The 25055-nt window shown below is 28.9% G+C and overlaps 2 protein-coding genes and 1 pseudogene across 2 annotated transcripts; 2 read left to right on the top strand and 1 right to left on the bottom strand.

The window, feature by feature from the left end:
* Nucleotides 1–4669: 4669 nt before the first annotated feature.
* Nucleotides 4670–5125, bottom strand: LOC136078386 (uncharacterized). The gene has a single exon (XM_065794156.1). The coding sequence runs from the start codon at nucleotides 5123–5125 to the stop codon at nucleotides 4670–4672; it is 456 nt and encodes a 151-aa protein (XP_065650228.1).
* Nucleotides 5126–15978: 10853 nt separating this feature from the next.
* Nucleotides 15979–17257, top strand: LOC136077865 (52 kDa repressor of the inhibitor of the protein kinase-like; annotated as a pseudogene).
* Nucleotides 17258–18218: 961 nt separating this feature from the next.
* Nucleotides 18219–20524, top strand: LOC100205754 (beta-secretase 2). The gene has a single exon (XM_065792064.1). The coding sequence runs from the start codon at nucleotides 18485–18487 to the stop codon at nucleotides 20243–20245; it is 1761 nt and encodes a 586-aa protein (XP_065648136.1). The 5' UTR covers nucleotides 18219–18484; the 3' UTR covers nucleotides 20246–20524.
* Nucleotides 20525–25055: the final 4531 nt, after the last annotated feature.

Genomic DNA, 25055 nt, shown 5'->3' with positions numbered 1-25055 from the left:
CACACACACACGCACGCACACACAAGTTGTACACTTGGCAGTATTGGTTGAAAAATACGTAATACATTTAAACCATTTTAAAGTATAGCAATTTTTTTTAATTTGTTGATTTATAAAGTGCTATGGCAAGGTTGTGGCAAGGTTGTGGTGAGTGAGACTCAAGTCTTAGAAGTACTTATTTAAACAAAGCGGCGGAATTTATGACTGCAAAATCATTAGCTCTTTATTTTTATTGCTAACTAGTTTTTAAATAGTTCTAACTTAGCAAAAATGTTTATTTATTTTTTGCCATTCATTAATCAATTACGTCGTTAAATCAAGAAAAATTTGTAAAATACAGTAAATATTCAAGTCTTTTTATATAAAATTTTACAGTTTTTAATAACTTGTAGGCCAAATTAGTAGAAATTGAGAAAATTTCCTGAGATGAAAATTTACTGGAAATTTTCATCCTTATATACAAGCGTAATAATGTATGCTGATGTATTTTGGTTAAACTAAATTAAACATTATAAATGCACAAAAATATTTTAAATGAACGTTGTTGCGTTACTTAAACTCAGTGGGCAAAGCGACGTTGGTCGAAATTGGATTTTATTTATAGTTGATTGCATACAGTAGTTTATAAATAAACTAATTAAAATCGACATAAAAAGCTGCATAGACAATACAAACAAAACAAATATTATAGAAAAATGCCATAAAAAATCAGTAACAAATAGCAAAATAACGTACTTAATTAAATATCGTGGGTTATTATCTAATTTTAATATTTAATTTACACATTGATTCAAAGACAAATTAAATTTTTTATGGACTATGTGGAGTGTTTTTTTACGAAAAGAGCTGGAAGGATACTTATTGGTCTTTAGTTTGACTTATCCATTGGTTCATTTTTCTTAAAACAATGTATGACATATATGTTGGTATATCGCCGCTAGTTTTCTTCTTAATTTTCATCGAATCAATAATTTTTGAAATATCGTCCGGTGTAACTTTATAAAATATAAAACTTGGAGATATTATTTTAAATTTGTTCTTTATAATTTTGATACTCGGATGGTTAATATATCTCTCAACAGCCGTTTTAATTTAATGTTCAGAGATCTTGCTATCATTTTTAATAGAGGAAGATTCGTTTATGAACAAATTGTTAAAAATATTTGAAACTAAGTTGTTTCAAAAATCACTTCTCCATTTTTTACAAAAATTATACGTTCATTGAAATTACCAGTCTTATTGAAAGCAATGGTTTACATAACCTTCAAAGAAAAGTATTAGTTGTGGTGTGCAAATTGAGGCATCCAAAATACGTTCGCTGAATTTTACGATTGAGGTTAACCACAAGATTTCTTTGTTTCAAGTTGGTGATTTCATTAAATTATTACATCGGTGGAGTTCTAAGAATTCATTCATTGAACTTTTATGCTGTTCTAAATCAAAGTTGCCTATTATAATAAAATCATGAAAGGATTCCGAATAAAAGTCAAGCACTTCTTTAAGGTGAATGAAGAAATTGTCATTTATCTGAGATGAAGGCTTATAAATAGTTAATATTAGCTATTTTTGATTTTTTAATTATACTTTTAAATTTCTAATATACATTATATAATATATTATAAAATAGTTATAATTTTAAAAGTGATGATTTGCACATCAGGAGGTATAACTACTTTATTTAACCTTCTTGAAGGGATATTGAAATCAGGTTTACGTTAAAAACGGAAATGCTATTCAACCTAAAAAAAAAAACCATTGGGATTCTGACTTAAACCCAATGCTTTTTGTTCATTTGTTTAATTTTTTATAAAATTTTCTATTGGCAGTAATCGAACTCTGAATGGCTAGCACTTGAATATTTCACGCTAAAATTATAATTATATAAAAAATAATCACGCTAAAATTCTACACTTAATAATTTGTTTGATGGAGTTTGATAGAAGTAGTCACTCAGATGAAAATTTAATTCGGTTTTTCATCATAATATGGTGAATATTAATATTATAATAATTGTGATCATAATATCTGTTATATATATTAATATTGAACTTAGTGCTACCGTTACCCATTCGTAAATGTTTGACACGGAACTCACGGCAGCCATTACACCCGAGTTAATGGCGAAAAAAAGTCGCAGCACTTTTTTTTAATAAGAAAATGTGAACGAAAGTGTATGTAAATTTTAAACTATGTAATGTTAAAATTATATCATGTTTTTCAGTTTTACTTTTACTTGAAAATTGCATTGCAGTGCGGCAATATCTCCTTAGTTTTGATTAACAGCATTTGTTTACCATTTGATAAAGTTACATTGCTTTTTGTTTATTAAACAGTGTTAAAAATTGTTAGGTTAGTGTGTCTTATTGGCCAAAATGGTTAGCTTGCTACGCTTCAAAATTACGATTATTACCAAAAAATATTCAAGTAAGGAATAAGGGAAGAAATTGTCGGTGCAGGAAAGACTAACCAAGACCCGTATTTTACGGGTCCGGACAACTAGTATTAATAAACACTTAAAACGTCATTATATCGACGTTGTTTTAACGTCGTTACAAAGACGTTAAAACAACGTTTTTCCAATATAGAAAGACGTTAATAAAACAACGATGTCCAACATCGTTAAATTGACTTCGTAATGACGTCTGAACAAGTCGCTGATAAAAATCCGGCGTTGGATTGACATTGGTTGTCCACTGGAACATTATAATGTTGAAAACCAGAACTGTTATAATAAATTATGGTCTACTTGCAAATTTTTAATATGGGCCTCTAACTTATTTTCTTTGAAAAATATATTAGTGAAAAATCTAATGGAATTGATGTTTTACTTGCCTTCATAGCGTGATGGAAGCTGTAAAAAAAAAAGAGTAAAATCTTAAGTATATATGTATAGTATATATGCAGAACTACGATCATAACAACTTATTAGAACAGAATACAAAAAATAAAATTAACTGTCACAAAAATAGTAAAAAATGCAAAACTAGACTATGAAAATACACTAAGTGCTTTTTTTAGGCATAACCCAATTTGAATTTTCCATTTAACCTCCATTGTTCCAAATCAATCATAAAGTAATACCTATATTAAAAAAAAAAAAAGGTAAATACACAAGTAACTACCGGCCAGTTTTCAAAACCTCGGTATCTTGTAATGTGTTAGAAGATTGAGTTCACAACTGTATAATATAGCACTATGTTAAAAACAACCTTATTACACCAGCTTAGTGCATCTTTGTCAAACACAGGAGGTGGACAATAGAAACTGCTACAACTACGTGATATTGTTACAGATGCTATCAATCAGAGTTTTGTGGCAGACGCTATTTATACAGCTTTTTGAAGCGTTTGCAAGATACCTCACAAACGAATTTTATATAAATTTAACGAATTTTATATAAGATTTATGGAATTTGTAGTCAATTTCACGGATAAAGTTGATAAAATTATTGAAATTATAAAAATATTGGTTGACCAATAGAAAACAACAAGTCAAAATAGATAATACACTGTCCCAACGGAGAAAATTAAGCGGAGTACCTCAAGGTCTGGTTTTAGTATTGCTCCTTATTTTGCTCTGCATTAACAATTTAGTTAACTTAATTTTGATCCAAAAAAAGATATATGCTGACAAGAGCTAGCTTAAAGGCGTTATCAAGTAAGAAAAAGATGCACTATATCTTCCAATAAATCTTAATACATTTAGATTTTAAAAATGCAAGGTTAATCTCAAACTGGTCATTGTAAACAACTCAAAACCATAGCATTTGAATGCGATTTGAGGGTTATAGTATAGAGTATGAAATTATTTTGAAACACGATTAAAGATGCAATTTTTCACGAATCAAGTAGTTAAAAACTGAAATTCTTTATTAACAACCGCAGTACGCAGACCAAGCGATCTTGATTCATTGTTGATTTTAAATGTTTTAATTCTTTTCGATGCATTGAAATGATTTTCTACTTAAGTACTGATATCATTATCTGTTAAAATACCATTATTATTGAACTTTCGCACATTGGAAAATAAAGGTTTGTTTTAGATAAAAAATCAATAACTTTTTTGTTATTTAAAATCAAGTGTTGAATTTTTGCACAAATGTAAACTAGTTTATGACGCTTCTAAGAAATTATTTTTTACAAAAAATATTTAAATTTAATAAAATATTTAATTTGCAAATAAAATTCAAAAAACTTAAATTGTCATTTTTTGTTTTATTTTTAACAGCAAAAATCACATAAAATGCTTACTTAACTTGAAAATATATTCATATTAAATTTATACATAGGGTAGAGCGGAGCCTACAGGGACTCATAAGAAACAAATGCTATTTGTTGATAAACTAATCATAGTTAACACCGACTTTTATAAGATTCCAAAAATTCTTTGATATAAGAAACGGAAAAACAAAACAAAAAATTTCTTAAAATAAGCTATGAAAACCAAAGTAACAAAACTCTTGACTAGCAGAATTTTTACATTTTTCAAGTGGGTGGGGCAAAGCGGGACAATTAAAAGCAACAGCTATTCGTTAACTAACGGGTGATGCGGAAGTTATCGGACAAAATAAAAACGTCAATAACTTATTTATAAATAAAAAAACAAACTACTATTATATCTTTTTTAAATAAAGCATTTATCTTTTAATAAAAATATATTATTTTTTATATTAAAAAACACCACCATCTGCAATTGATCTCAATTTTGCTCTGACGCCTTTCATATGCGACTGTAAAAAGTTTAAATCAATTTCTTGTAGTTTTAGTTTAATGCGATCAATCAAAACTTGCTCTGTTGAAGCTTGCCAATCTCCCTCGTAAACCTTCTGTGCCAAATGTCCCCAAAAATTTTCAATTGGTCGTGCTTGAGACACATTTGGGGGATTGGATTCTTTATCAACGTAATAGACATACTGGTCCATCCAATTTAGAGAACCTTTAGAATAATGAGAACTTGCTAAATCTGGCCAAAATAAATAGTTAAAGTCTCCATGATACTTGTGAATAAATGGAAGAAGTCGTTTTTTTAAACATTCATTAATATAGATTGATGAATTTATCGCAACAGCCTTGGAAGTGCGAAACAATGGCTCGGACATACCACGGTCAGATATGGTTATCCACATTAATAATTTTTTTGGAAATTTCTCTTTTCCTATAAAACGAACACTTTCTAGGCATGTCTTTTTGTTGTTTGTGTAGTATCCAGAATTTCAAGGCATGTTGTCCCCTGCAAAACAAAAGTCTCGTTAATTCGGCTTTCTTTTCTCTAGTCCAGGATGTCGGACGACCAGGGTGCTTTCTATCAGAAAACGATTGAACAGTTTCAAGTCTTTTTAGGTTATCATATATTGTACTTCGAGCAAATCCTTCCTTTTCAAAATGATTTACGATTTTTATTTTTTTATTTTAGGTTTATTTACAAAAAACATTTTTAGTCGCTTTCGAAAAGATTATCGTTCAGCTGCATTTAACCTCATTTTAAATAATTGTGTTTCAAATAATAAAGTTTATATTTTATAGAACGTTTATGCCTACGCATAAAACCACAAAAACTAATTATTATGCTCAAATAATGAAATTAGGATTTGTCCGATAACTTCCGCATCACCCGTTACAAAGTTTTAAAAGTGATAAATAATGGAGGCATTTTATCATTTAAACACGTTCAGACATTAATATCTTAAAAAAGTAACATACCCATACACCCATACCCCACACAAAAAAAAAAAAAAAGAAAAAAAAAGAAAAAAGAAATAAAACTTTTTGTGTTTTATGATAAAATACTCTTAAACAAACAAACTTAAGAAGTTGTTCAAAGATTTAAGTCAGGTAAAATTAGTATATATTATTAAATTGGTAACTACTACTAAACTTAAAATTAAACAAATAATATTATGGATCACATAAAACACAAAAAATATCCTGAAACCATTTGGTAACATTTTTGATGAGCTGGATTATTAGAAATATGCCATTATTGGGTAAATTTAAATATGTCATATACATTAACAGCTTTTCAAATTCTAAGTTCCTTATTATTCACAGCAAAAAGTGCATTTCATTCCATTTTGGATGCAAACTTACTAATGCATTTTGGTACTTTTAATCCATTTCGGTATTTCTAAAAATATTTTTTTTTTTACAATAATGAGCACAATAATTTAAAATGTGTGATCAAAAAAATTATTTTTAGCGGAGATATAAGGCTTAATTGTCCCGTTATGCCCCACTGTCTTGATGCCCCGCTCTACCCTATATAAATAACATTTATACGAGCTTTCGGCTAAACTCTTGACAAAAAGCAAACACATACTTTTAAACTTTTTAACAAACATTTACCTAATATTAGGCTTAATTGCTTTATTAATTTGATCTTTTAATTGTTACGTGTAATTAATTAGTTTGCATATATTTTAACATTTACATTGATATTTTTAAAAGTTTATAAAATGCTTGTTATAGAAATATTCAATATATTGATGCAAATAATAAATATATTAATAACAGTTTTTATACAGTGAGTTTTTATGGAATTAATTACACAGGTCAACAAAAAAAAAATTTTTTTCTGGTGCCGAGCAAACAATTTGTTTTTTGTATAGCATTTTACATTTTGATTTCAAATATGCAACTTTTTTTTACCATCACGTCTAGTTGTAAAGTTATTTAGGTTCAAATCTTAATTATTTAGGGTAAAGTCCCTAATATTGTCGAAAAAAAAATTATTTAAAAGTATGTCAACCTGGGTTTCAAAAGAAGCGTAATTTCATAGAGATTATAGAAAACATAAATATTTGTTCTGAAAATTTATTGACAAAAAAAATATGTTAAAAATTATAAACACTCTTAAAAAAATTTCAACAGAATGATATTCAGCAATAATACAAAAAATACTTATTTTTATTACAAATGAATAACATTTTTAAAATCTCTATAAAATACGCTTCATTTGAGACCCAGGGTGACATACTTTTGAATAACTTTTTTTTCGACAATATTATGGACTTTACCCTAAATACTTAAGATTTAAACCTAAATATCTTTACGTGATGGTAAAAAAAGAGTTGCATATTTGAAATCAAAATGAGAAATGCTATACAAAAAACAAATTGTTTGCTCGGCACCAGAAATTTTTTTTTTTTTGTTGGCATGTGTTATAGGTCAACTTTCAAAAGCTGCAAAGTGCTTTCATCAAGTTCTTGGAGCTTTTTGCTAAACGGTTTTTTAATGCTGGTGATGTAGGGTTCGGAAGTGAACAGAAGAGTATGAAATACGTCCTCATTTTTAGCTAATGTAGAACATTTCGTGACATGATGAAGGCGACATTTTTTTATAATCTTTATTACGGGATTTTTGCGCATCTTCTGAAAGTTGACCAATAGGCAGTATTGCAAAATGTCTTATGATATATTCTCCGTGAAGTAAAATTTTGTGTACTGAAGACGGCATATAGTACCAGCTATAATTACTCGCATAAATGTGAGCAGTTTCTGTAGCATATGTACCAAAACTTTCATCATTTATTATAACACCTGAGGAGAGAGCTTGTAGAGTTATGTAAAATCGCCTAATCAAATTTTCGTTTAAACCTTTTAGATTTTAGATGAGCAGCTTGCATTATAAAAAAATCTCGTAGCAGTATTACCATCACTGGTATTACCACTTACTTGTTTCGGTTTGTCAATGATTAACCCTAGTTGCTCACGAAAACGTTTATGTACCAAGGTCTACTTCTCTTTCTTTAACCGTTTATTTTCTTTATTTTTAGCTGACCATATTTGCATAGACAGGTTGAAGGAAATGTTGGAATGTATCTGAAGAAAAAGTTCTTAATATCTTTGAAAACAATCTAAATGTAAGTGGCGTAGTTATTGAAAGGGCACATAGAACCGAAAAAACTGGGCTTAGCAAACCAAGATCAATCGTGACAAAACTCCTGAACTATAAAGATAAAATTAGCATATTAAAGAATTCAAAAAAGTTAAAAAGAACAGGAATATTTATAAATGAGGACTACTCCTTGGATACCCTAACCATACGGAAAAATCTCTTTGAAGAAATGCGAACTCACAGGAACAACGGTAAATATTCTGTTGTTATTTATGATAAATTAGTAGTTAAAGATTTTAAAAAATCACATAAGAATGCTTAAAGTATATTTATTTATTATATTTTTATGTTTTAAATAATATTCTTAGTTTTTATTGTTAAAATGACGGAAGCCAACAGTTTTAATGTTTTTGACATATCAGAAAGGAAAAACGCACTAAACCGAATTAATGACGATGATAAAAACATGAACTTTTTTGACGAAATTTCAGTAGATACTACAATGTTGACGATGTTAAACATGTTCTTAATTCTTCATCATCTTATTTTTCATTATTACATATAAACATCAGAAGCATAAATAAAAACTTTGAAAATTTAAAATTGATGTTAAATAATATAAGTAACAAGTTTAGTATTATCTGTCTGACAGAAACTTGGTGTCATCGAGACGCGATAAATTCTAACTTTCAGTTATCAGGGTATAAACCTATTCATCAACCGAGAGAAAACGGCAATGGCGGGGGCGTATCTATTTTCGTCCTAAACTCATTGGTTTTTAAACATGTTGAAAACCTCAAAGTAAATAACGCTAATTGTGAGTCATTAACTATTGAAATAATTAATAAAACAAATAAAAATACATTTATAACTGCAATATATAGACCGCCAAACGGTAATTACAATCAATTTGAAAACCACTTAAACTATTTGCTACCAAAGCTTATTAAAAAAAAAGTGTACTTATTAGGTGATTTTAATTTGAATTTATTGAATAATAAAGCTAATAACCAAGTCGTGAATTTTATAAATACACTTTTGCAATACAGCGTTTTTCCCATGATTAATAAGCCAACACGTGTGACTAAAACAACTGCATCTATTATCGATAATATTATTACTAATAATTACACAAGGACTAAAATCCAAAGTGGTATTATTAAAACAGATTTAACTGATCACTTTCCAGTTTTTCTGATAATAAATTCTGCAACCCTTGAGAATAAAATAAAAACAAAAACGGTATACGTAAGGAAAATAAATAATGAACCAATCGCCACGTTTCGTGATCTCTTACATGAAGTAAACTGGGAACTTTTAACTGATTGCAATGACGTTAATGATGGCTACAATTTTTTTATTTGCATGTTTACAAGACAATACGAAAAGGCCTTTCCAAAAATAAAAAAATTGTTAATTCTAAAAATTTATTAAGTCCGTGGATGACGAGAGGACTCATTAAGTCGTCAAAAAGGAAACAAAAACTTTACCAAAAATTTTTAAAAAAAAAGAACTACAAAAATGAAATCAAATACAAAAAATATATAAATTCTTTTGAAAAATTAAAAAAGCAATCCAAAAAAAATTACTACTCTTCGTTATTTAATAAAACATTTGGAAATGCAAGGAAAACATGGAATGTAATTAAAGAAATAACAGGAGTGGGAATTGTGAAAAGTGATAATCTTCCAAAAAGATTGCAAAGAGATGATAATAGAGGAGATGCTTTTGTTAATAAAGAAATTGCTGAAACATTTAATAGCTTTTTTATAAATATAGGAAAAGAGCTTGCCGGTGCAATTCCTGAGGGAAAAAAATCATTTAAATTTTTTTTGAAAAAATCTGATTCCTTCATGGGGGAGTTGGAGCTTTTAATTGATGAACTTCGACTAGCAATTAGTATGCTGAAAACAAATAAAAGTGCGGGTCTGGATGAAGTTAACCCTGATGTTGTAAAAGCGGTCTCAGATATTATAGAGAAACCTCTTTTTAAAATTTTTAATCTTTCCCTAAAAATCGGCATTTTTCCTGACCAACTAAAATTAGCAAAAATAATTCCGATATACAAAGGTGGTGATGACTCAATAAAATCTAACTACAGACCAATTTCCATACTTTCTTGTTTTTCCAAAATACTAGAGCGTATTATGCACAACAGACTGTACAATTATCTTGAAAAAAACAACATTCTTTATCATAAACAGTTTGGATTTCGCAACAACCATTCCACGGAACATGCAGTAATTGATCTTGCCAACCAAATTTTAAATGGTTTTGATAACGACAGTTACACACTCGGAATTTTTCTAGATCTATCAAAAGCATTTGATACTGTCAACCACAAGATTCTAATTTATAAACTACACAATTATGGAGTAGTTCACTCCAATTTAAAGTGGCTGCAATGTTATTTACAAAATCGTAAACAAGGAGTACCATATGACTTAACATGTTCCCCATTTGAATCAATAAATTGCAGAGTTCCCCAAGGATCAATACTTGGACCCCTGCTGTTTTTAATTTATATTAATGATATTTATTTGTCTTCAAAAATACTTAATTATATTATTTTTGCTGATGACACAAATGTTTTCTTTTCTGACTCAAATTTAAAAAATATTTTTTATATTGTAAACACAGAATTAATATATCTTAATGAGTGGTTTGAAGCAAACAAACTTTCATTAAATATTGAAAAAACGAAATATATTTTGTCTGCTAAGTCATCTAAATCCGAGAACCTTCCACTCAAATTACCTGAACTAACAATTAACAATATTAAAATAAAAAGAGTTTTTTCAATGAAAATACTAGGAATAATTTTCGATGAGAATTTAAATTGGAAAAGCCAAATAAAGCTAGTCGAGAACAAAGTTTCAAAGACCCTGGGGATTATGTACAAGACAAAACATCTTTTAAATAATATATGTTTAAAAAATTTATACTTTTCATTTATACATAGTCATATTAACTATTGTGATATTGCCTGGGCAAACAATCATTTATCTTTCCTTAAAATTATTTATACAAAACAAAAGCAAGCAAGTAGATTAGTTTTGGGCGCAAGTAGATACGAAAGTGCCGAGCCGTTACTCAAGGAAATAAATGCTCTAAATGTATACAAACTAAATATATACCATAACTTGTTATTTATGTTTAAACTTCAAAATGAAATGATTCCAAAATATTTTTTTAAAAGTTTCACTCGAATTAATCATAAATATGAAACAAGACATTCAATGAGTAATTACTACATCCCACTAACATCACTCAAAAAATCTGACTTCTCGACTATATGCCGGGGACCACGCTTGTGGAATTCGGTTATTGATGAAAATATGAAAAAAATAAAATCTGTTGCTACATTTAAAAGAACTATAAAAAAACACTTACTAAATTTAAACATTACGTACATTCTCTCATTTTTTTGAAAAAAAAATCGAAATAGTTTTGTATTTTTAATTTTTGATGTACTTTATTTAATTTTAATATTGTATTGAATATGTATATGCATATGAAGCGAATTAAATTTTTTTTTTTTTTTTTTATTGTCTTTAATATGTATACGAATATGTACAGATTTGTAATTTTTTATTTGTTATTTTATATTTTAACTTTATCTTAAATTTTTTCTTTTTTTAACTTTAAGTTCTTCTTTAACCTTCTAAAATTTCTAACCAATTTTTTTTTTTAAACTTAATAATTTCACTTTTTTATGTAATATTGGAAAATGTAAAATTTAATTGTATTTTTTTTTTTTTTGTATTTCACAAAGGGGCTTGATGATAAGTCATTTTGACTTCTACTTGCCTCAGTCAGCTTGTAATTATATATATTTGTTTAAATTTATAGATAACATTGTAAAATGTGTAAAATGACAAAATAAATAGAAAAAAAAAAAAAAAAAAAGAAAAGAAAAAGAAATAAGTAATATCATTTCCACACCGAATCCAGGCATGTTATGTTGACAGTCCATATTGATACGAACTTTTATCTTACGGGCCTAGCAGGCACTTTAGTCAAATTGTTCATTTGTTGTGGAGTAGGTCAAAATTCCAAATATTGCACGTGTAGACGCAGAATGCGTATCCGTTAATACCTGAGTCACTTTTCTATCTATCATCGTTAAAAAAATTAATCTTTCACTTGTATTCCTTTACAACGTTTGTTAATTATAGATGTCTGTAAAGAGTATATTTGGCTTTTTATTTAATCTACAACAACCAATAATAATACCTATAATAGAATGCATGTCCATCAAAATTAGTTCTCAATAAAAAATTGACAAAATACCTTAGGCAAAACTATTGCTATAAACAGATATAGTCTAAAACCACGTTAAAGCGGTTTTCTGACTTTAAACACTTTCTTATCTATAATGTTGGAATCCGCACCTGATTTTTAATAAATCAATTTTATAGACACTTTATTTTTTTTTTGTTATTCACCTCCTTAAGGCCGAGAAGGCCACTACAGATGAGGAGGTTACTTAATAGTGGTTATAACCCTCTCTCAACTCTATAACTCCGAAACACGAACCTTGAGGAAAAAGGCCGCTGCGCGGAGAAATAAGTTGAAACAACTTAAGCAACAAATCAGTTATAAAAATGAAGCGTGGGCGAGCGAGGGTGACTACCAAGAATATTGGTGAACCTTTAGATTTTTTATTTTCTAGTTCAATTAATTATTAGTAAACACAACCATATAATTAAAAATATAAATTTGTTCTAAAATCTCCATAACATGATGCTTTCAAAAACGTATAACACTTTCAGGCAAGTACGCAGGGGGAGGGGGGTGCGTAGGGTGCGTACGTACCCCCCTCTTCTCCCCCCTCCCCCTCAATTTTCGAAAGGCTCACATTTTATATAATATTAAATTTTTTATAGGAAAAATTGCACCTTTAACTGCATACAGCATACGTTTTTCGTTTCATATTGATTAGATTTTTCTATTCTATGGTACTTTACACTTTTGACGTCGCTAAGTCTTGTCGTTATGAACACTATAATGTCTTCATTAACGTTCGTACGATTTTTCTTGACAACAATATTGTTTTTAGTTTCGCGTTTGCTTATTACTGCAACCAGGTGCTATCGTAGATTAATTAATTTGTTTTCTTTAAGTTCTCTTTATACATTACACTTTTAATATTATACGTTTCGATTACCTCATCAATTATCATTGCTCTTTGCAATGACATCGCAAATGGTGGACGCTATTTTCAAACGGTTGAAAATAACTTTTTGAAAGGAAAAAAGTAAAAGGGAAAAGAAAACATTTATAAATTAAACGAAGAATAAAATCAACAAAAAAGTATAATAAATAAATGTTTTAAAAGAAGAAAAGAAAAAGAAATATCTGAAAGAAATTAAGTAAAAAAGTAATGAAAATAGAAGTGAAAAAAAAAACTTTAATGAATGAAATATATAAAAAGAATGGCAAAGAAAGAAAAAAAACTATTTAAACATCGGAACCTAAATCGGCAAATGAAGATTTTTATTATTTTTTCATATATTTCTTTAGTTTTCTTTCATATATTTCTTAGGATTATTTATTTTATTATTTATTTATTTTTCTTCAGTTTTTTAGCGTATATAGTTTTACTATTTTTTGTTAGTCATTTATTATTATTATTTTTTAGTTATTATTTGTTTTTAGTTATATATAAATTTGTATACAGTTATATATAATTTGTTTTTATTTTCATTTTAGCCATTTATTATATATGTTTTATTCTACCGAGTATTATTATTGTCTTTTTTAATCCTTAGTTTTTTTTTTTGGTTTTTTTTTTTTTGACTAAGGTAATTTTTTGTTTTGTTTGTAATGTTTGTTGTAACTTTTGTTTTGTTTTGATTTTGGCAGTGTTTTTCTGTTTATTTATTTGATTATAATATTTGCAAATATTTTGATTATTATATTAAAACAACTATGATTATATTAATACATTTACTAAATCTTTATAATTTTTTTAGCAATAGTCGTTTTTATGTCATCGTTAATTGTTACACTGTCAGTTCATTACTGTTTGTAACTGTAACTTTGTATGTAAAAACGATTGATGTATGGAAAGTTATACCGATTTATTTAAATTATTATAATTACTTTATTATTATTATTATTATTATTATTATTATTATTATTATTATTGTTATTATTATTGTTGTTATTATTATTATTATTATTATTATTATTATTATTATTATTATTATTATTATTATTATTATTATTATTACTATTATTAATATTATTATTATTATTACTAAGATTAATTGTATATAAATAAACTATTTTTTGAAGGTATTTATTTGAGATTAGTATTTCAATACTATTTGTAAATAGCCGTGAAAATTTATTTTCAGAATATTTATGATTGATTGATTGAAATCATTTCTCATCCAATATAGTAAGATGTCCTTTTTTTATTTATTCCGTTTATTATTATGTATGTTATTGTTGGACACAATGATAACTAATATTTTATGTTGCTTTAAATTGTTTTTAACGTTATTGTGTATGATATATATGTGTATATATATATATATATATATATATATATATATATATATATATATATATATATATATATATATATATATATATATATATATATATATATATATATCCTGTACATCCACATTTTTTCTAAAATTACTGGTGTTGCACAAATTTTTATCTGATAATATATTTTCATTTTTATATTTACATTGCTATCATTAGTATATGATATATTTATAATTTCATTTTTTTAAAATTTACATAGTTATTATTATGAGAAATTGACCATACTCAGTCACTCTTCATTACTATGGGGCGAAAAGAGCAAAATGAAAGAAAACTAATATCAGCAGCTACAACTTGTCAATCTCTAGATGGATGGTGTACAAAAAAATAAATTGAAAATCATAATCAATCTCTCAATGAAAATGCACCAAATACTAATGACGCAATTTCTAAACAACATGATTTTATTGATACTCCTCCCGCTAAAATATCTCGTACTACCAAACAATCTGATTCTGAACCTCTTGCTTTCACCAATGATGTTGGTAAAATATTGAATACTACAATGAATTATGAAGAATTAATTATGGCGATGAGGACACTCGATGATAGTCAAAAGTTCTTTCTCTTGAATAATCACTTCAAGCCACGTATAAAATATATTTTTCCGTCACAATTTCTTCACAAATGTCAGCGTCAATTCAAGGCAAGATACTTGACGGATTACAAATGGATGGTCTACAGTCCATTATTGAATGGCGCATACTGTATACTTTGTTTGGTAATGATTCCTATTTCCAAAAGACAGAATTCGGGAATATTCATAAATAAACCATTTACCGCGTTTCATAAGTTAGACGAGAAGGCAAAACAGCATCAAACAAAAATAAGCCACCGCGATGCAATGATTTTGTCAGAGATGTTTTATAATTCAATCAAGAAGCCAAATGAAAACATCGATACTTGTTTTGATGAAGAAAGAAAGATTAACATAGAAAGGAATCGAACATTGTAAAAACAATAGCTGAGGCAATCCTTTTCTGCGGAAGACAGTGCATTGCTCTGAGAGGTGATCAAGAAACATTGTCGGCATCTGATAATTTGATAAAATACAACCCGGGTATCTTTTTGGCAGCGCTCCAAATTATTGCGAAACATGATGAAATCCTACATCAACATCTTTCCCATATTGGTATCAGTAATCGAAATGCGAAATACACCTCTCCGCGTATTCAAAACGAAATTATAACAATTATTGAATACGATATCATCCGTAGTGACTTGGTTAAAGAAATGAAAGCTACTACGTTCTATAGTATTCTTGCAGACGAGGTGAATAGTCATAATCGTGAGAAACTTGCATTTTGCATTAGATTTGTTGATCAAAACAAAAACATTCGTGAAGAATTTTATTTTTTCTCCATGTTCCATGAATCACCGGAGAAGTCATTGCTAGCACCATGATTCAATTTCTGCAAGACGTCAATCTCGATTTAAAGAACATTCGTGGTCAAGGATACGATGGAGCTGCAAATATGTCCAGTGATAATGTAGGTGTTCAGAGAAAGATAAAGAATGAGTCTCCAAAGGCTGTATATGTCCACTGCAGTGGACATTATCCTTAATCTTGTTATAGCCCATTCGTGTTCTCTTCCAAATACAAGAAATACCATTGCCAAAATTAAAGAACTGTTGTCTGTTTTTCCTTACCAGTCCAAAGCGCGAGAGTCTTCTGCAATCAATCATCGTGAAGGCATTACCAGACATTTCCAAACCCAGAAAAGGTCTCATTGACCTATGTAGAACAAGGTGGTCTTCACGGCATGACTCATACAGACATTTTTATCAAGCATACTGCTACGTAATTATCGCTCTGGAATATATTGCGTATGGTGCGAATAAAGATACATGCGGAGAAGATTTCACAAATGTTACATGGGATACAACATCAAGAGACAATGCCAATTCACTGCTGACAAGTCCTACGTCTTTTGATTTTATTATAAGTTTCTTGACTATGTACCAATTCCTGTCACATTTGGAAGGAATAACTGTAAAATTACAAGGCCGCACTGTGAATATTATCATGGCATACCATGAAATTGCTGAGGTGAATTCTGTTTATAAAGACATTTTAAGAAACATGAACGAAGAATTTTCGCGTGTCTACACCCAAGCCGAACGAATAGCACGTTCAGTCAACACCGAACCAACAAAGCCAAGGACTGTTGGACGTCAAATAAGGCGCAACAATGCTCCTGCGATTAATCCTGAGGAGTATTATCGACGAAATCTCGCCATTCCATTCCTTAACCACATAAATTCAGAGTTGGAGAGTCAATTTTCTGACCTCTCCATCCTCTCCTCTAAACTGTTGGGGCTTGTACCATCTACTCTCTGTGAAGAGGTAGGAGCATCTCTTCAAAATGTTATCGAATTTTATGCAGAAGATTTACCATCTGCTGATTTGTTTCCCCAAGTGTTGTTTCGATAGAAACATCGTTTCCAAAACAAACCTCCGGAAGAATGTCCTTCAACTGCAGCGCAAGCATTAAAAGAATGCGACGAAGAGTTATTCCCAAGCATTTTCACTCTTCTAAAAATTTATTGTTCAATACCAGCGACCAGTGCTAGTGCATTGCGCAGGCTCCATACATATTCGAGAGCAAGTATGAAGCAAGAAAGACTCTCTGCACTTGCATTAATGCATATCCACTATGGTAAAGTCACCGACGAAGAGAAAATTGTTGATATATTTTCACAAAAATATCCTCGGCGTCAACAATTACGATCTGTTTTGACTGAAATTATTTGACTTCACACAAATTCAGTGTCGGTGCTTATTAAGCTTGTGTGTCATTATAAAGTTTATATTTGTGTATTATTTTGGAAGCAATATATTTGATATGTTGTAAAAATGGTCCACTTTTTCAAATTTCGCACCCTCCCACGAAAAATCCTGCGTACCTGACTTTATACTTATTCATAAAAAGTTTTGTAGAAAATAACTTTTTAAGTGATGAAGCAAATAAGTTTTAAGTGAACGTTTACAAAAATATGAAACAGTAGGGCTTCAAAAGTTAATATTTTACATAAAATTAGCTGAAATCTCTACGTTATAGTAAAGATTAACTATTAAACTATCAAAAAAATTAAAGCATAATTTATGCTGTGAAACTGAAACTTGAGTAAAAAACGTTTATGTTACGTTTTTGTAGTACTATTTTCCACAGTGTTACGTTTAAAACATAAAATTGTATATCATTTTTTATTAAAAGTTTAATCCTCCATTCCCTTGTGAATTTTAAGGAATTTTAAAAGTCTTACAAAAATGTAATAACTAAATAGAAATCATGAACAGGTTTTAAATTTTATAATAATAGGTTCGTGCTCAGAAGTTATGGTAAAAAATTTCAACCGAAGTCTTATATGAACGTAAATTCTAAACGTTTAAAGATTTTTTTCAGTTTTAAATATATTTAAATATCTCGGTAAAAAAAAACAATTTAGATAATTAATATAATATTATTATTTTTTGCTAATTGTGATTATTTTTTATTTTTACTTATTTTATTTATTTTTAAATAATAATAGTTGTTTAAACTTATACTTAATTATTTGTTTTAAAACAAATGAAAAATGTTAAATAAATATTTTAAAAAACATTATTATATAATAAACATTTTATATTATTTTATGTATTTATACCAAGTAAAATTCTTACAATAAAAACATAAATAAAATCCATCTAATTTTGTTTACACTTTCGGCAATGCCTCAAATATAAAACATATTAAAAGCGTTTTTAAAACGTCTATATTCATTTCTTAGCAACAGACTTCAATTAAAATCTTTCTCTTTAATGTTTGGTTTTTTTATTATTTTGACAGTCTTTCGTATGCCGCTGTATCTATTATATGCACAGCTGATAACTGATTCAAAAAAGTTGTATATATAGCGCTAAACTTTTTAAATATACTACGACAGTAGATTGAAAACTTTAAAAACCGCGTTGTACTCATTTGCAGCGTTTCAGTTAGAGTTTAAAAAAATATGTTTGCTGCGTTACACTCGTTAGCGAAGAATAGATCCCATTTTCAAATCCTCTGAAGCAATGCATTTATATTTTAAAAGAGATTTTAGAGATGAAAATAAGTTTGCTTCTGAGGCAGCATATTTTATTGTTAAACATGGTTTTTCATCTTTTATGCCTCAGTAGTACCTCTGGTGATTTGGGAAAAGTTTACGACGAACTTGGTGGGCGTTCATACCATTTAAAAAGAAAAACGAAACAACACGTCCACAATAATCATCATTTAAAGGGAAAAAACTTTTCAAGCACTCCACGTGAAACAAAAAATAGGGATCAGATTAACGAGAATGATCACAGTTATTCGTTAAGAAGTACGTCGTACGCTTATATAATGGAAATGGAATTAGGAACACCTGCGCAAAAACTTGAGTTTTTAATTGATACTGGCTCAGCTAACATGGCCATCGCAGGTCCCGAATGCAGAGATGAACACGGAGTACGTTGCAAAATTGAAAACTTTTACTTTCCTGACAAATCGTCAACTTCTCAAAGAATCGGCCATCCTGTTGAAACTGAATACGGAAAAGGTTCTTGGTCAGGAGATGTTTATAGAGATGTTGTAAGTTTTCCTGGCGGTCCTAGCATTGTTGCCGAATTTGCTGTAATTAAAAACGAAAAAGAATTTTTTATTAAAAACTCAGTAAATGAAGGAATATTGGGTTTAGCATATAAATCGTTGTCATCGAGTCAAATAGAACCGCTATTCGATCAGCTAGTGTTTGAAAAGAAAGCTCCTGACGTATTTTCATTATCTTTATGCAATGGAAACGGCCGTTTTTGGTTAGACTACCCTAAGCCAAATGAGTATCATCATCCAATATATTGGACTAGAGTTATTCATAGGGCATGGTATACAGTGCGCATGACTGGAATTGATGTGGCTGGAGAAAGTTTAGGTCTTTCTCCATACAGTTATCCTCCGGCTATTGTTGATAGTGGAACTACTGATATACTATTGGAGCCTGAAATTTATATTGCAGTTATTGCAATGCTTAAAAAAAGAGGACCACTTGTTGACCAGAGGTTTTGGAACAACTATTGTGTTATTACAGATCCTTTTAAATGGCCTTATATAACTATTTACTTAAAAGACATGAGAGGAGGTTCCTTTGCATTAACTGTACTTGGAAAACATTATGTTCGGAAACAAGACCAATTTTATTGCTTGAGCATTGGTGCAAAGCAATTTGGAGCTGTTTTAGGAGAGGTGACTCTTGAAGGAAATGTTGCTATTTTTGACCGTGCAAACCATCGTGTAGGATTTGCTCCAAGCAATTTAACAGATATTGAAAGCGGTGCGGTTTGTGGGAACCCTGTCAATATTAATACTACGGCTTCTGGCACATTGCAAGACTATTGTACAGCGCATTTTATGCCTCGTATTAGTTGCCATCGAACTTGTGATATGTGCATAGCACAAAACGGTGCATGGTGTCCCAAAGGTAGCATATATTTATGGATTAATGGAGTTAAATCTACTTTAGATGGGTCACTCGGATTTTGCTGGTTAGGTAATTTATATACTTTAGAATCAACGCGCTACCAAACGTATTTAGACGGTCATGGTAGTGTTGAATTTGAATTAGAATGCTTTTCAATGTTACCCATGTATAAACAATGCGTTTTAAGAGGAGAATGGCTTTTTGCTATCGTTATTGTAGGTGTTTTCACATCATCAATTTTATGCTTATGTCTTTGTTGCAGAAAAGTTTATGAAGTTGATGCAAGAGAACAACATCCTATTTATAACAATGCTAATCAGAAAGAACAGTTTCCAGTTTACAATTCGTTGCATGATCGTAACTTTCGTTAGCTCCTAATATATGCAACATGTTACAACAGCATTTCGAAAACGTTTTGCTCATGTGGAACTTGTAAAAAAAAGTTATTCCACAAAGATATACTTGATTTAGTATTAAGAATTATGCACAATTATTTAAGCGTACAAATATTTGAAATAAAGTATTGATATATAGATACTTGGAATATGTGACGGAGTGTTATATATTTGAAATATTTGGAATATTTCGGCCAATGACTTATGTCAATAAAATTTTTTATAAAACTTTTAATTTTAAATAAAGCAGTTTATTACATTATTATTATGGCTTTATATATATATATATATATATATATATATATATATATATATATATATATATATATATATATATATATATATATATATATATATATATATATATATATATATATGTATATTTATGTATGTATGTATGTATGCATGTATGTATAACATTTTAATGATATAGAATAAGATTGAAAATTAAAATGATACATATTAGAAATAATGAGCACAAATTAAAAAAAATTGCATAGCTCTGAAGAAATTCAAGCTTAGAACAACTTATAATTTAGAACAATATATAATTTAGAACAACATATAATTTATTCAATATATAGTTATTAATAATTGACATAAAAAATAATTTGTAAAAATAATTTATGCAAAAAGGTAGTGATTGCAATTCCGGGTTCCCAGCATTTTTTATAATCCCAAAATCCTGGGATTTTCTGTAAGATTGAACAAAATGAAACATAATAAACAAATAAGTACAAAGAACAGCAAATTATGTGTAGCAATAAAACAATTTTTATTTAGTATAAATTTTTTTTTTTTTTTTTTTTTATTCTATAATTCAACTCCCCAAGGCCGAGAAAGCCACTACAGATGAGGAGGCTACTTGTGGTTATAACCCTCTCTCAACTCTATAACTCCGAAACACGAACCTTGACAAATAAGGCCGCTGCGCGGAGAAACAAGTTGAGCGCGGACGTGGTGGGAAATCGAATTCGGAAACTCTCGCTTATGAAGCGAGCGCTCTACCACTACATCACTACCTAATGTTATGAATTTATAGAAAGTATATATATGTTCTTTTTTGTACTATAAAAAAAACTCTCAAAAATTTTAATTTTGAAAAAAAATTTTGTGCAAATTTTTGCAAGATGTCAAATTGGTTAGCAAATAATACATATCTTCTTAAAAAAAACAGGTTATTGAGACTTGAAGGTATGATGACAAATATAATTTTGAACGTTTTAATTTAAGAAGTCGTACCCAAACCATGAATCATTTTATAATATTTTTATAATTCGTATTTTAATAATTTATAATAAATTGTTTAATAAGTTATAATAGTTTATAATAAATTTAACAACTCGTTGTATAATACAAACTAATATTATTTGAAAAAGATTACTTACGTAGAGCAGATTCGGTTAATATCAGCATCTAGTTGATGTGAGCATACCATTAGATTTTTAAAATGTGTGTAGTGAAGTTCAAGTGATAACAGAAAGCATTATAATTAGCGTAAATTTATTCGCAATAATTAGGGCTCCTATCTAATTAAAACGCTATTAAATTTTTCGCTTTGTTTAAATAATATCATTATATATGAAGGAATCTGTAGCAAAAAATTTTGATGTTGAAATATAGATATTAATTTTTTCTTAAAGAAAAATATTTTAGCTAGAAATCTGTTCCGTTTTTGTTTAGAAAACAATGGATAGGAATATTTGTTTTTGACATTTTTTAAAAATAATCGCAATTTGTGTAATATGAGCATGCTGAAATTACGCAGTGTTTTTTAGTAAAACTATCTAGTTTAAATTCCTAAAATTATATATATAGTTTAAAATTTTAAAGTTGTGCACTGTTGGCAAAATTAACTCTCTGATGAGTTAGAGAATTTAAGTATAGAATGTAAATGAAGCCATTTGTCTAAAGAACTCTTTAGCACTTATAGTTCCAAAATTACTTCAATGTTTTTGTTTTCTGCGATGCCTTGGAATTATCAGTTAAATATTCATCTTTTGTGCGGTTTGTAGTGTTTTCTCAAAAGTATTACAGAAATAGTTATAGAACTTAACTTACATATATATACATATATTACATATAACATTTTTATATATTACATCTTACATTTTTCATACTTTTTACTGCTCTAAGTGTTTTTTGAATTTGCAGTTGAACTTTTATATAATCAACTTGAACAGCCTGAGTAACAGTTTAAACTATGGCTGATTGCAGCGAAGTAATATGGAGACAAAGTATAGTCGCGCTGGATTTTGATGAACAATATAGTTGGTGTGCAATTTGTTATGTGTTTCTGTTTTCATACAGTTAAAATTCTCCTAGTTAAAAATAAATATCTTCTTATTTACTAAAAAAGATTCGAATAATTTTATACTTGCTTGTCTCACATAGAAAAGGAATATTGGTGACAGAAGATCTCCTATTTTGGTTTTTACAAAAAATTACAATAACTGCTTTAGTAGTGCTAATAGTATCTCGTACCACTGCAGGATCATTTAGACGTGTGGCCATGGTGCAGTGATTAGAGCGCTTGCTTTTTAAGCAGGAGATACAGGTTCGAAACGAGCTCTGGACAAATTTTCGCGTCAAGGTAAGGAAGGAGGCGTGAACTTCCCGTTTAAATGCACTTTCGCGGTGCTCTGTGACAAGACCGTTAGGACTTTTTGGGAAATTAAAAATTAAAAATTAAAAATATTAAAAAATAAAAAATAAAAATAAAAGATCATTAATAACCATATTGAGTCTAAATGAGGCACAATGAACGAAGTTGGCCGGAGTAAATTCTTCAAATTTAAAAAAGTTAATTTTAATTAAAATTGGCTAAAATAAATCATCTTTTTAATCACAGGTAAATCAAGTAAACCTAGATCAGTATATGGATAACTAAATTTCATAGGAGAATATATAAAGATTAAAATAATCAAAGAAGCAAAGATTTTCTGGGATAACAACGATTTTCTTTCTGTTCTAAACTTAATAGGTTAGGAAAAAACACTTTTAACCCAGGAACAGAACAAAAGTGATAATTTGTTACATAGTATTATAGTATTTATAGAAAAGAGAAAGAGAAGCAATATTGCGACAATGTAGTAATGGTTGGAGGTTAGCTGCAAGAGAAAGTCCAACTATGTTTACAATGCGTTTTTGCACCTTGTCTAAAAGAGAAAGAGCATCATTGTAAGATCCACGCAAGACATGGCAACAGTATCCCATACAAGGACCGATTTGAGATTTATAGAGATAAAGAATAGAATCATGAGTAAGAAAGTGGAGAGTACGATAAAGAAATGCAACTTTAACAGAAGCTAGTTTTTCAATGGACTTATGTATGGTTTCCAGGAAAGGTCGAAAGTAAGATTTAATCCTAAAAGATGAAGGGTAAATGACTCCTCGAGTACATTACCGTTCATAAATATAGGAAGATCTAGATTATTGCGATAATAATTGGTTGAAAAAAATTGAATTTTATCTGAATTAAAGTTCACCAGCCAATGCTTCAAGCTGTAGCTTGGAGCATTGAGCTCCAAGCTGTAACAGAAATGATATCCTTTTCAAGCTCAAATGCCCTCTCCAAGCAATCAGAGAGTGTTGGCCATCAAAACAAGAATAAATGGTAGTATCATCAGCAAACAACGCCACCTTAGATATGAGAATTTCTGGAAGACCGCTAGTATATTAGATGGTATAGGGCCAAGGATAGAACCTTTAGGAACCCCTGAAGTTACAGAACATAAATAAGAGTGCTGTCCATCAAGGATAACTTTTATACTACGGTGGTAAGGAAGGATTCAATAATCTTAAAGATGTTAGCTGATACACTGTAAGAAAAAAGCTTTAGGAATAAACCAGAATGCCAAACATTATCATAAAGCTTTAGAAATGTTGAGAACAATAACCTTAACTACTCCACATCTATCTAATGTACGATAAAATCTCCAGCTCCGGAGAACACTTCTGCAAGACTATGACGGAATGTGATGGGATAGATATGACAAGATGTGACAGGAGCAAGCAGAAGACAAAAGTCTTATCATCTAGCCTCGTTTATCGTATACATATTAAACAAATAATAAGCTATCATATAAAAAAAATATATCTCAGTAAAATGATATTAAATGCTTTTAAATAATAAGTGTTACACTTCTTTTTTCTGAAAATAATACAAAAAAAAAAATTAAAGATGAGTAATGATGTAAAGAGTGATATCGATTGGGCAAAAAGAAAAGTTGAAAAATAAAAGAAAACAAAATAAAAATTAGAATTAAAATAGAATACTTTTAAAAGTTTGATTTGAAATTGTAGTTTTACCATTATTTGGAAGAAACGAGTTCCACAAATGTGGCCCTCGGTATGTTATAAATTATTTGGATTGTTTAAACAAAGTTTTTGTTACCTGATAATAGTAAAAACAAATGCTTTGTTTGATATTTATGATCTGTAATGAAGAAAAATACTTCAAAAATATTAGGAAGCATATGGTATTTTTATTTAAACATGAATAAAAAAATATTATTAATATTTAATTGATTAATATTGTATACTCCAAGCTTTCTAAGCAGTGGATTGGCACTGGTGCATTTAATACAAAGCAATATTATAATTTAAAACACTTTAGTCTTGACGGATAAGTGCTTGCCCGTGCAATATTACAATAACTTATATAGCTATGAATAAATGAAAAGTAAAGTTGATTTTAAACAGTTTTTATGCAGCATATATCTAGCTTTATACATAGTTCCAATACTTTTTGAATTTTATTTCCTAATATGCTCTTTCCAATATA

Source organism: Hydra vulgaris, chromosome 03 (genome assembly GCF_038396675.1).
Source record: "Hydra vulgaris chromosome 03, alternate assembly HydraT2T_AEP".
In the NCBI taxonomy this organism is placed as follows: Eukaryota; Metazoa; Cnidaria; class Hydrozoa; order Anthoathecata; family Hydridae; genus Hydra; species Hydra vulgaris.
The sequence above is the reverse complement of the archived record's forward strand: the minus strand, read 5'-3'. Positions and strand labels throughout refer to the sequence as shown.